Source organism: Anabrus simplex, chromosome 1, assembly GCF_040414725.1.
Source record: "Anabrus simplex isolate iqAnaSimp1 chromosome 1, ASM4041472v1, whole genome shotgun sequence".
In the NCBI taxonomy this organism is placed as follows: Eukaryota; Metazoa; Arthropoda; class Insecta; order Orthoptera; family Tettigoniidae; genus Anabrus; species Anabrus simplex.
Genome location: NC_090265.1, coordinates 854,466,325 through 854,480,933, shown reverse-complemented (window position 1 = coordinate 854,480,933; position 14,609 = coordinate 854,466,325). Strand labels below are relative to the sequence as shown.

The window sequence follows — 14,609 nt, the reverse complement described above, 5'->3', positions numbered from 1 at the left end:
TCCGGGTACGATTCCCGGTCGGGTCGGAGATTTTATCCTTAAATGGTTAATTCCCATGGCTCGGGGACTGGGTATTTGTGCTGTCCCCAACATCTCTGCAACTCACACACTACACATACCCACCACAATAGCACGCAGTTACCTACACATGGCAGGTGCCGCCCACCCTCATCGGAGGGTCTGCCTTACAAGAACTGCACCCGTATAGAAATAACCACAAGAAATTTAAAAACTGCTTTTCGGAAATTATTCACAAAATGTCTCAGTTGTGTTATTTATGAATTATTTATTAAAAACATATACATAGGAACTTATCCTTACGTAATCTTGAGGAGGACTATAATATAGCCCTATATAGCAGAACGAAGATTACATAACAAATTGCCCTTTCACCGTAGATGGCCTTAGCTTTCATCCTATGTAATAATAATTTTTGGCTTTACGTCTCACTAACTACTTTTACGGTTTTCGGAGACACCGAGGTGCTGGAATTTAGTCCCGCAGGAGTTCTTTTACGTGCCAGTAAATCTGCTGACACGAGGCTGACATATTTCACCTTCAAATACCACCGGACTGAGCCAGGATCGAACCTGCCAGGTTGGGTTCAGAAGGCCAGCGCCTCAACCGTCTGAGCCACTGCCCGGCCTCCATCACCCTATGTTGCCATACCATTAAGGTATTTCCCAGAATATTAAAACGAGCAGGTACTTCTGTCTTCTGTTTCCCTTAACTCACGTGATATTGAAATAGAATTTCAAGCTCGTTATTTTTTGCGAATTTCGCTGCAGTTTCGCACTTATAGCAAAATAAGTACATGTCGTTTTTAATTGACCTTATCGTCTCATTTAACTGTAATTCGGAAAATAAACCACTTTTTCATTAAAAATTAAATGATTCGTTACGATATCACAAAACCGCTTCAAAATATGCTTTGTCGCTTGCATTGTTAATGCGAAAATAGCATACCTTACGAGTCCTTGTCGTTGTTGTACTGGAGGTACACCCGCCCCGGGCATTTAAATTAAGCGCCTTGGGGAATGCCATCTGAAATATAAACTTTGCATCAACTAGTTCAAGAAGTTTGAAATTAACAACAGATGTCGCTGCTATAAACTTATGTTGTGCCCTCTGGTGTAAAGATGAACTATTAAAAATGTAGATAAACTTTGTATGTAAAGGTTTCCTACACTGGAATATTTACTGTTTGTTTTTGTTGTTCAAAAGTTTTCAACACTTCTGTCTCTTCCCGCCAACTTAAGGCGTTGGCCAATCAGAAATTTCGTACATTTATTTATTCACCAATGACAACATTTTGATATGTATTTGATTATCCAATGGGAATTGGGGTGTGTCGGGCCCTTGGCCCAGAGTTTTCTGGAACCTTCCCCTCTACTATAAAAGCTGGCACCTTTCGGACCAGGTTTTCTCTATGATCGCTCCAGTCTACAGTCTAGTGTGTGTTCGTAACGGAGGCAGGGGCGCCTCGTCCATCTTCGGGAGGTCCACCAGCTCAAAGTAATGGCAGTTTCAACTTAACAATGTGATAGTCCTTAAAAGCTAGCTTGAGGGGAAGGTTTCAGATCTTTAGTTATGTAACTTTATTTTCTAAAACTTGAAATGTAAATCTCAAACTAGCCGAAAAAACCTAAATCAGGGAATAGAGAGTGAGGCACCCTCTCGCATTCCTTCTCAACTTGATCTTGAGGTGACAATGATTTTGTAATCTTTAAAATCTACCTTGTACTTCTGAAAGTTAAATATTTTTCTCCATCTAGTCAGCTCCGTGGTATAGGCTTAGCCTCTGTAACGTCGGGCCATAAAACCAAATAGGGTTTTATGCATTTATGTAAATTTTAAGCAGTGCAAGTGTTCGCGTCTCACCATTTTGATTTTTGTGCCAGTAACTGTAACCTTTTGTTTTTACCAAAGGCCTTGTAGAATGGGTACTTGTTACCCCTCTTAAACTCTATTTCATTATTTTCATGTTAAGGATATCGGACTGTTGAGCAGTTCAGGCAGTGAGTACTGTTTAATTTTGTTAAATGTAGGTTATGCCAATGATAGGCCTGGAAAGTGTGAATTTTCGAAAATAGATTCCTAAGTGTAAATTGATAGAGTAAAGATGCTCTTAATTTTGGTGTAAAAGATCCATCTCCTTGACTATTGATGTAAAGGAGCAGCAGTGTTCAGGTGAATATTGTAATTGAGAGCTTCAAGTTCAGCCTTTAAAATTGTTATCTGATTATCTGATGTTTTTCAAGCTTACGAGCTAACTTTTGTAATTAATTGTTAATTACTTGGCAAAGTAGTAAGATTTCAAAAGAAAAAAAGGCGAAAGGTTAAGAAAAGAAATAAAACTGCCAATTTTAAAGTTTTAATTCAATCTTTCGATTTTGGTATATCCACCCATTCATGCCCGCACCTTATTTCACCTCTGTGATCCACAAAAACACGGTAACAGTTGTAAATCTTACGAAATGGCATTCATTATTCAGAATCGTGTCTCTTTTTCCAAGACATGTTGTAAATCTAAATATTAATAACATTAACCCAATTCAAACAATATTATTTGAAGTGTATGGCTGACATCATATCGTCGCCTAAGAAACAATACCTCATGTCCCACAACGCTCTTCCTGTCCACTACTTTCCTTAAGACTGGTCACGTCTCCCAGCTCCGTGTGGACATTAAGTCCGTTAGAACAATTTCCTTTGTGTTAATTTTGGTGTTTCTGTGTATAAAGGAAAATGAGTCTTATATACAGTATGCTGTAGGAGTACGTATATGCATCATGCAAACATACATTCCTTCAGTAGTGCATGGTAAACTTTATTTTTCCTTACACGTAATCATAGGAAAATGAACACAACGAATTGTTCTGATGGACTGCACATCCACATGTGGCTGGAAGACGTGATCTATCTTAAGAAACATAATGGATAAGAAGAGCGTTGCGAGATACGAGATTTTAGTCAACGATATACTTTCCTTACCTCTGTTCCCAAAACATTACTACTGTTAACCAGTGGTATCTTCTGAGCAGAGCCGGGCTGAGTGGCTCAGACGGTTGAGGCGCTGGCCTTCTGACCCCAACTTGGCAGGTTCGATCCTGGCTCAATCCGCTGGGATTTGAAGGTGCTCAAATACGTCAGCCTCGTGTCGATAGATTTACTGGCACGTAAAAGAACTCCTGCGGGACTAAATTCCGGCACCTTGGCGTCTCCGAAGACCGAAAAAGTAGTTAGTGGGACGTAAAGCAAATAGCATTATTATTATTACTTCTGAGCAGAACATACATAACGCATTTATATTGATAACTTAAGAAAAGACTAGGTATGCACAACTGTTTGTATGTTCAGAGAGCAAATTACGAGTTGACGCACGAGGGTAGTTCTGGATATATACGCACATATTTAACAGATCCATTCATGGTGCGGAGAGGAAGGAGTGTGTTTTATTATTATTATTATTATTATTATTATTATTATTATTATTATTATTATTATTATTATTATTATTATTATTATATCTCAGTCTAAGCATCTCCGTAGCATCAGCAACAAATTTATCAGTAGTGTGTGGGGTGCAGAATTGATGTTCCCTTTCGTCTTCTCTTAGTTTAACGAGATCCTTACATCAAGTAATTCATGAAGAATATGAGTCAATTAAGATAAGAGAATAATGAACTGGGAATGTAGTAGAAGAAGATATCACTTCATGGGTTTCAATGAAACCTTTCATAAGATGTGAACTTCTTTGATTGTTCAAGTCTTCATAAAGACTGCCTATTTTGTGATATCTATAAATGGCTTTAAATAACAGCTTCCCTCAAAGAGGTTGAGAAAGTTTCAAATACGGTTGCTCTTTGAACTTGAGCCAGAATCTACCATTCATCGTGAGATAATTTACTCCGTTAAGACAGGTAGAATAATCATTACAGTATATCACTTTATGTCTGTACACACAGTCAACCCAGCGGAAGAGAATTACATTCATACCGCATGATGTCTTCACAGACAGCCAATCAAAAGTTTGGAATGTTCAAATAACGCCAGTAGTTGCACGTCTGAGAATGTATCATTCTCACCTGGCTGCTGTTATTCCTCACGCTTCTCCAGGATTGTAGCCATATTTCAATGTCACATTTTATACTTTTGTACTGACCAGTAATTCTTATACATTATTAGCTATTTATAAATATCAGTATCGAGGAGAAACACCAAGTGTACAGTGTTTTAAAGAACTTTTCACGACAAAGAATCAACTGGATCCATGATCAAGATTTAATAATTAAATAATATTTTAAACTTTCAGTTTTAGCAGCATAAACTCAGACCTAAAATTAACACTTCAAACATATCAGAAACAATTGTTATTCAACATTTCGTGAAATCTTGTAAAGATCAAATGCATCATACATAACGACTCTAGAGGTTTACATCCCGCATGCTTGGTTATGCATAGATGAAGTGAATTATGACATTTCAGTAGTTATCTGAGGAGAGAATCCGTATAAAATATTCGAAAAATATTTACCACAAGTATATTTTACTGACATTTGCACTGGTTCAAAATCCAATTAAAACTGACAAAATATATTTGAAAGATTTGATTTTGAAAGATTTAACTTTATATCACTTTCCTGGATATAACTTTAAAACGATCAAATTTAATACTACGCATTTGAAGCAGTTTAGAAAATAATTCAACTTTTGTGCCAAGAATTTTCAATATATTATGTTAAAAATAGTATGATGCATTTCTCATATAGCGGAAATTACTTACCTAATGTTGTTTCAGCTTTCAAAATAAATCATGACCTACACGGACTTGAAAACTTCAGTAACTTCATTTAATAACATTTAAGAAAAGGCTAGGAAAACAACAGATAGGGAATCTACCACCTGAGTGGCTGCCCTAAATGCAGATCAGTAGTGATTGAAACAATGTACTGAATTTGTATAAGCAACTTGTGAATAAATTGCATAAAATTCGGCTGGAATAGTGTTACTTAGAAGGATTAAAACTCTTAAACATTATGTCCAATAGCTATGACCATCTTAACAAAGGAGGAAATTTGACTAATTGTTTGAGAACATTTGGTAGTAAAACGGAAACGTAATCGGTGGAACAGAATTACAAGGAAAAAGAAGCGATATATCTAATATCATTCACCAAATTAGTTCATAATAAGTATTTTGAAGCATCTCTTTAAAATGGGAAGGCAAACTTTTTCATTCGTAACAATATTTGTACACGTACTATGCATGTTTTTCTTTATTTCAGATGCCATATCATAATGTTTTGAAAGAAGTGATACGAATGTTCCCATGCACAGCACGGCTGAATCGGTTAAATAACATCTGTTGCCAACAAATATAAACGTAAAGGCTCATGAAGCAAATAAAGACACTGACCTGCACTTCCGTAGCCAGCACGCCAACACGGCTAGCAAACCAACCCCCGTGGAGACTAGTAGCAAGGCAACCTGCAACACACAGTGGCATCCATTAAACAAATAAGTAAGACACTGGTAATACTGCTTCCACAAATTCTCCATAACTCTCTCCCATCTTCCACACCAGTAATCTCCCTGACAGGTCTATGTACAAAGTAATGTCAAAGTAGTTGTATTTCAATACAGCATGACTTTTGTTATAATAATAATAATAATAATAATAATAATAATAATAATAATAATAATAATAATAATAATAATCCGCCTTTGCCGTGCCCAGTCAGCTTTCGTGGGGGTCTGGCACCGAATTGAGTAAGCGCTAAACATAACTCCTCGGAAGACACTGGGGTGGGGGGCCTCAACCCCGAAACGGCGCGTCCCATATGGCTGATAGGGGATGCTCCTGTAGATATGCAGGACAGGTGTGAATAAGGCCAAGCCAAATAAGCACCCGCGGATCAACTGAGGCAAAAAGGACTGCAGTCAACGGTCTCGACGGCGGAAGAGGATATTACCCAACGGCTGAGAGAGCGGAAAGAACTGGCTCTTCGGCTTACAACCGAAGTTCTAACCACGGACTCCTAATTAATCGTAAATGATAATTTAGCCGCAAGACACCAAGAGGCACCTCTCGATCTTAATCATCGAGTTGTAATCTTGTGATCATACCAGTATGATCACCCCCTGCATGTATCTTCAACTTGCAACATTGGCATGATGGATAACACGTTATCACAGCAACTACCCCAAGCTCTGGACACACCTAGTCCGGTTTCTCCCGATCATCGTATTCTGGGTGATCGGGAGCATCATGCAGAGAAGAGTCGGAGCTTCTCAAAATCTCTTCGTCCCAAGAATAAGACCTTCTTAGGTACAATTAATGTCAACACCCTACTGAAAACAGGCAAGCTTAAACAGCTAACGGACACCCTGGATAAGTTCGATATTCAAATCATAGCACTCCAGGAAACGCGCTACCAGGATGAAAACCGTTTTGACTCTGAAGAGTACAGGATATTTAAGGGCAAACCTGCCATAAGAATCCATGGGAACTTAACACAACTTGGAACAGCTTTTGCGGTACGAAAAACTATCATCAGTTCTGTACTTGACTTTACATCCCCATCTGAAAGAATCTCAGTACTTACTGTGAAATCTGGCAATAAAGCTTACTCCTTGGTCAATCCCCACGCTCCCACAAACACTGACAATAAGAAAAAAAACAGAGAAAGTGGAAGCCTTCTGGGAACTCTTAGAAGAAACCACTAACAAAATTCCAAAGGATCACGTGAAAATCTTAGTAGGTGATTTTAACGCACAGGTTGGCAGAGAGAGGAAACACAAATGGATTGTTGGTCATCACTCGGCACATTGGAGAACGAATAAGAATGCAGAACGTCTTATAGACTTGTGTAAAATCTTTGTCTTAAAACTAATGTCTACGCATTTTGCGAGACCCCCACATAAGAAGAAAACGTGGAAATCACCAAACCGGTTATTGGGCGAATTCCAGATCGATCACGTAGCAATCTCCTGAAAGAGTATGTGTGAGATCCAAAATGTTAGAGTACGGAAAGGAGCTGTCGACTCGGACCACTACCTAACACAAATCAAAGTGAGATTCCAACCCAACAGATGCAGACCTAAACACAAAAGATCTCTAAGAGTTGATCCAGAATGTCTTCGACAGAACGCCACGACCTTTCTACAAGACATACGAGAGCAGGACCCCAAGGACTGGCCAGGCCTTTGTAAAACACTTCAGACATCAGCCATGAAATTAGGACAGCCTCCAAGGAAACGCAAACATAGGTGGTGGAACACGACCTGTGATAAAGCCATTGATGAACGGATGAAAGCATGGAATCAGTGGAATGGACATCAAACAACTAAGAGATGGGAGACCTTCCTAAAAGTTCAGAAAATCTCCTCAAAAATAATCCGCAGGGAGAAACGAGCCTATGACAAAAATAGACTCATGGAAATCGAACAAGATTTCCTTAGAAACAACTCCAGGAATTTCTACAAGACCTTCCGTGAGAATTTATCTAGTTATCAACCACCATCTTTATGTTTCCGTCGAGAAAATGGAACATTAGAAACGAACACCAAAGAGAACTGCACTATTCTAGCTGACTACTTCCGAGACCTCCTCAATTGTGATCCTCCAAAGGAAAGACTGAACTTTGAAAAGCCCCTGCCCAACCCCGATTCACAGCCACCGACAATACAGGAAACAGCAGAGATCATACGATCGCTTAAAAATAATAAAGCTCCTGGAGAGGACGGCATCACTGCAGAGATGTGTAAACTTGGAGATGATCTTGTAAGCAAAATTCATGCAATACTAGTAGAAATATGGGAAACGGAAATGATTCCACAGGATTGGAAGTGTGCATTAATACACCCATTGCACAAGAAAGGTGACAAGGCAGATCCAAACAACTATAGAGGCATATCTCTACTGCCAATAGCATACAAAATTCCTTACAAAGCTCTCTTGAACCGCTTAGAAAAACAGACAGATCATCTGATTGGCGAGTACCAAGCGGGTTTCAGGAAAGGTCGATCATGTGCAGAACAAATATGGAACTTGAAGACGATATTAATGATTCGCCGAAGTGCCAGCACGATCGTCACCTTTGTGGATTTTAAGAAGGCGTATGACTCTGTGGACAGACAGACAGTATTTGATACTCTAGAAGAACTCATAGTGGACAAGACGACCAGAGCACTTATCCAGCAGACCCTCACAAATACGACCTCTAAAGTGAAATTCCTTGGAGAAATCTCTGAGCCTTTTGAAGTATGTACGGGCGTTCGTCAAGGTGACGGCATCTCCCCTATTCTGTTTAACTTAGTTCTAGACAAAGTTATTAGAGAGTGAGAAAAGGATATCAAGGGTGTGAACATCGGAAATTTGGGAAGCAAGGTCAATGTGAAATGTTTAGTATTTTCTGATGATCTCGCAATCATTACTAAGACCAAGGATGAAACAAGTGTGTCATACAGAGACTACACAATATAGCATCAAAGGCAGGCCTCCAGATATCCTACGAGAAAACCAAGTACATGGAAAATCTACGTCAAAATAGCAAAAGAACTCCGCTAGAGATGGAAAACGGCACAATTTCACAGGTGCCCTCCTTCAAATACCTTGGAGAAATTATACTACCATCAGGATTAGACAGTAGTGCCAATGTAGAAAGAAACACCAAACTACATAAGGCATACAGACTGACGTGGAATTACTACAACAAAAGAGTCATATCGCGTAATGCAAAATTACGACACTACAAGACAGTTGTATTGCCCGAAGCTTTATATGCCTCAGAAACCATATGCTTAGGTGGTCACTCTAGAATTACAGAAATTGAAAAGCAGGAGCGGAAAATTCTCAGGAACATGTATGGTCCTACGAGAGAAAATGGAATGTGGATTAAGAGGAGAACAGCGGACCTCTACTCCTTCACCGACAGGTTTACTGATGCCGTACAGAAAAGGCGCCTTAATTTCTATGGCCATATCTACAGAATGAACAGCGACAGACTAACTAAAAGATTATTCAAAGTAATCAACTCAAAGAAGGTCAAAATAAAATGGCTAGAAGAAACTAAGGCGGACCTCCAAGAAATAAATATCACAGACGACATCATGGAAAATCGTGGAGCTTTTAGAACAAAAGTAGCCAATCATAAATTTAGGGAGAAACCAAAAAAAGACAACTGGTAGGAAGTGGTCGACAGAACGCAAGATGCAACACAGTGCATTCATGAAGAGATTTTGGGAGGATTAGAAGGCACAAACCATCAAACCTACTAACAAGTTCAAACGCGCTCTATGAATGGGCATAACGAAGAAAGAAAGAAGAAGAAGAATCCGCCTTTGTTGGTTATCTCCCGTCCCCCCGGAGTCCAGGGTTAGATTCCCGGCTCTACCACGAAATTTGAAAATTGGAACGGGGTCCACGCAGCCTCTGGAGGTCAACTGAGTAGGCGGGGGGGGGGGGGTTCAATTTCCTCCTCAGCCATCCTCGAAGTGGTTTTCCATGCTTTACCAGGCTAATGCCACGAGTGTACCTTAAGGCCACGGCCGCTTCCTTCCCCCTTCCATGTCTTTCCCTTCCAATCTGCTCATTCCCCACATGGGCCGATGACGTTAGATGTTAGGCCGCTTTAAACAACAAGCATTATCATCCCCCACAAGAGCCCTGTTCAGCATATCATGTGAGCCCACATGGGCAAGGTACTGGTCCCCCATCCCCTCTCGAACCAAAGTCTCACGCTACGGGATACTGCCCTTGAGGCAGTGGAGGGGTGATCCCTCGCTGCGTTCGAGGGAAAACCAACCCTGGAGGCTGAACAGTTTAAGAAAGAAAGAAAGAAACAAAGAAATAATAATAAATAATAATACCATCAAAGGAAGTTAACTATCTGGTGCGGATCATGTAGCTATAAGCTTGCATTCGGGGGATGGTAGGTTTGAATCCCACCGTCGGCAGCCTGAAAAAAGATTTACGCGTTTTCCAGTTTCCATACCACGAACGGCTGCATTTATAATTAAGGCTATAATCTACCGCCTTGCCCTTCCTCATGCTTCCTCGCTAAAAACCTATGTTAGCGCCGTGTTAAGCCACTAGCAAAACGAATAAAAATAAGTAGAATTGTATACAAATATAAAGTATATTTGCCATATCTTTCGAATGTGTAAATAGGAGTGTAAACAAATTTCATCTTCACAACATGCTGTTCTTTTTATTACAAATACATTATGCAGACAAATGTGTATTCTGTTCATTTAATATCGGAATAATGATTATGATTATGATTGTTATTTTAAGGGATTAAGGTTGAAGTTATCTGTCCAAGATCGGGATAAAATATAAAAATGCCTGCACTATAAAATTTCTACAGTTATTTTAAATGTTGGTCAGAGTAAATTTGTCTTATGATGGAGCTTCTTAAACTCAAGATAATTGTCACAGGTGTTGAATATATTGGAAGTGGAAAGTGTTTATTGAAGATTTTATTTGTAAACCTTGTTAAGTAGTACGTACTGTATGATCTGAAGTGTGGTGATAAAATATTTTATTTGTATTCCATGTAAGGGCTAACCTGTACAGTGTAAATATTCTGGTAACATATGGTATTTGTAACAACTAGATTTCATTTCTATATTTACTGGAACTATCCAGAAAGTTGTAACTTGAATTTTTGAACATGGTGCATTGGTCTTTGTTAGTTATGTATTCTAGAAAGTATGTTTTTTGACTCTTCTAGAAATGGAAGATTCGCGATCGTGCGTATTCGAGAAAATGATTTAAACTTCGCGACTGAAGTAGGAGTTGTGATTGGTGAATCTGGGTGGCGATAGACGGGCTCCTCCGTTCTGATTGGCCAGGGTTTCCTTTTTAAAGAGAGCGAGGCAGCATTTCGTGGTCTGTCTGGCTGTCCGTCTTCTATCTCTTGACTGTCCGAAGTTTTGACGTCGTCTCGCTACCGGGATGGGCCACTTTAGGGTAAGCACTCTCGATTTCTGTTCCACCTTATATTTCAATGAATATTCGCTGGCTTTTTCATATAGGAGTTTGCTCTAACCTCACCCAGACTCCCCACTCAATTATTTCGGATGCGTTAGCTTTTCAGCTGGGCTTACCTGTTTGCTTCCGAGGCACTCCCCTTTCCTTGTTTCACTAAACATGTAAATTGTAGTTTTATGTATTTACCTTGGGGGTTTTGCCTCTAGTAGTTCCGTGTCACTTGACGTACGCTAGTTTTTCCTCCGCCCCGCATCAGAAGAGTTTTTAGGTGTGGGACCAAGTTGAACTGGCCTCTGCGCCAAATTTAGATATTTCTGATTTTACCTTTTATCAATTATGTTGGTCAGATATTTTGAAGGATACGTTTAACTTCACTCTAAATTGTATTGTACGACTTGGGTTGTAATTAGATGTATGGTATTTGCTTGACTCTTTGAACTTATAGGAAGCTATTGTCAAGGAACGTCAAATTTGTGTCTCTCAAGGAACACGTAATTTGTATTTCACAAGTTCGGTATGACTGAAATTGTTCGGAATTCGTTTGTAAAGTCCTTTTCAAATAATATTTTGGTAAATAATATATTTTGAAAATCAAGGATCAGGGGTTGATTTTCCGGAATCTGCAACCTAAGCCATCTCAATGCCCTTGGTAGGTTCCCAGCTCCTTTCACGTTCCTGGGTTTTTATCGTGAAGTTGCCCCTACTGATATTTACCAGTGTTGTTATCGGCGGAGTTCCGCGTAGTTCATCAGCTGTTTTCTTGTGTGTGTAGTGTCTTAGGTACCATGTAATTGCACTTACTTTCCTCCCTTTACTGTGTTTGTTGTAGCCGCTGAAGTAACGGTTACAATAATCAAATAATAATGTTACTGGTTTTATTTGTATCTTCTGTTAAGTACTTCACCACCTTCTGAGATGCGAGGTGGCACAAATTTTGTCCCACAGGAGTTATTTTACGAGGTAGTAAATCTGTTCACACTAGACTGGCGTATTTGAGTGGCATCAAATACCAAAGGACTGATCGATCCCACCAAGAAAGTCAGTCTAAAAGAATAGATGCGCATTATTATATTACGAGTTAGCCACACCCGCGTGCGAAGGAAGAACCCTCTTTATATACCTTTACCAAGAACCTTAGCTTACAAAGCACCATATAAGGATATTTGTCCCTGTAAGACCACCGAAGTTAAGCACCATTGTCCGTAGTTATCAGTTAGATGAGTACTATCTGGTCTCACGAGAAGTCGCGGTAGCTTGTAGGTACGGCAAGAGTAACAGATACTACAGCTACAAATATTCGTCGTGACAGACATTGCGAACTTTCTGAAACGGATGCATGTTCACTGTTAACTTGTTCATAGGCGGGACCTATAATATGTAAGTCGGCTAAATATGTACTAAAGCATAATTGCACTACCACTTTGAAGCTTCAAAACAGCATCTCAATTCGCAAGAGTAACCGCGGATGGAAAAGATGTTTATTGTCAAGTCTTGAGACTTGAGACAGGCGCATGCGCGGTAGTTCCACACGACCATAGTATATGCCGTGCTCTTGCCTGCATACGTAGTGGAGAATTACTGATCACTATGGGGAGGATGTTTCTGAAATGTCATCGTTTTTCCCCTTTGTATTAGGACGTTGCTCAGAAGTAGGCCTATAGAAACTTATTTTGCGATTTAAAGAAGGACAATAACAAGTTCTTATTTTGTATTATTTTACATTTTTTGCCGATTTGGGATGATCAGTTATTATTTCCACTTTTAAGAAGGTTTTAGGTCAATACATAGCATTATTAAGAATGTTTATGTGAAATGATTCTCTTCATTTATGCACTAATTCCTTATTTTCAGATTGATGAAAGTTAACAATATGTGACAATAAAAAATATATAAATGTTTCTTACATATGGTTACATTTTTTAAATACCTTTCATAACCAGGCAAACTGACCAGCAGTTGCCGGTGACGAAGAAAGGGTAAGAGAAGGATTTATACCTGTGCGTCTTGTGTTTCTATGCAGGAACACAATATAAAACTCTGATGTTTGGAGAAAATAAATAAAATAGGAGATAGCTTACACCCTTGTTTCAAGTACCAATTTAGATGCTATTTGACCACGTACTACCCCATCACCTACCTTAATACTACTGTGCATTGCACCCCTCCACAGATCACTTCAATCGCTTGTATCATCTTTTTAGACACCCCTAATAGGCGTAATTTCTTGACCAATGTGGCCTTGCTGATTATGCCAAAGGCCTTTTCAAAATCTGTAGCCGTTGTATATGCTTTTCCTGCTTTACGTTTACTATATTTATCTATTAACTTACTGTTTTTTTACAATCTTAATGTTATCTACTGTTCTTCTACCTTTCCTGAAACCACTCTGATATCTAGAGAGGGTGAAAAATTCTTCCGCCCATTTCATCAGTTTATTTGCCAAAATTCCTGTGTATAATTTACTTAGGTACTCCAGGAGTGTTATGATTCTGTAGTTGCTTTGATTATATCTCCCCTACACTTTTTGTAAATTGGACATATTATACCTATCTGCCACGACTGAGGAAATTCTAAAGAATCAAATACCTTATTGAACAATTTTATTAATATTTCCAGTATTAGTTGACTTTTGACTGTTTCTTTCCAAAACTCATTTTTATACCACTTAGACACCCCGCTTTCCTACATCTGGCTTTTAATACTGTACCGTGTGGTACACCTCTACGCCACGCGTTTAAATCTTCCGCCTTAAAGTACTCCTCTACAGGATAAACAGTGAACATGAAACTGGACCAACCTGAATTTTTCCTCTGAAGATGTCACTGTGTGAATTTCGACTTGTTTTTGTTTACTATTTATCAAGAAGTTTGGACATTCTCTCATAGATGTCACTGCCGAAAAAACTATGATCATGCACCCTGGTGCGAAATGAAGGGACTTTATTTGAAGAATTTTTGTATTCACAAGTTTGTTCTTTACTAAATTTCGTTCATTCAGTTGTTAGTTGGCAATATTTATCTTTCTTTCCGCCAGTTTTGAATTTAGCCAATCGAGAATTTCTGTAATTAATTTCTAACCAATCACTGGCTTCTTCTTCGTTTTGGTGTGTAACTTTAAACTAACCAATAAAAGTGAGAGGGTGTGGCTTTATTATTCATGAAAGATCTCGAACTTTCCCCGAGGGTTTATAAACTGCGGATTTTCACGTCTCTTGGACACTCGATCAACATCTAAGTCTGTGGAAGCACCTCTTTCATCCGGGAGCAGGTCTTCAATAAGGTAATGGCCATTTAACCTTTATTTCTTGCTAGCTCAGCAGTTTAACCCGCGGTAAAGGTCCGAAACCTTTTACAATGTAACCTCATTTCCTAACTATGTAATTTTCTGCAGGCTTATGTAAAATCTTACTTAAATCTGTAACTGTAATTCGGGGATAGAGAGTGATTTACCCTCTCGAGCTCTCATTCATTTTGGCTTGAGGTGACTACGTTTTGGTAACTGATTTTCTTCTTTTCCTTAATGTTTTAAATTTCTTCCTTATATGAGTCACCTCCATAGTTTGGTAATAGCCCCTGTTTCATCGGCCTAGTGCCTTTTAAGTTTTGAAATGT

The 14,609-nt window shown here is 39.0% G+C and overlaps 1 protein-coding gene across 1 annotated transcript in view; it reads right to left on the bottom strand.

Moving 5' to 3' along the window:
- Positions 1-14,609, bottom strand: part of Slob (Slowpoke binding protein) — a 635,348-nt gene that overhangs the window by 330,637 nt on the left and 290,102 nt on the right. Inside the window, exon 3 of the mRNA XM_067147746.2 lies at positions 5,419-5,489. Within this exon, the coding sequence (XP_067003847.2) occupies positions 5,419-5,489 (71 nt within the window). The remainder of the gene's footprint in view (positions 1-5,418; positions 5,490-14,609) is intronic.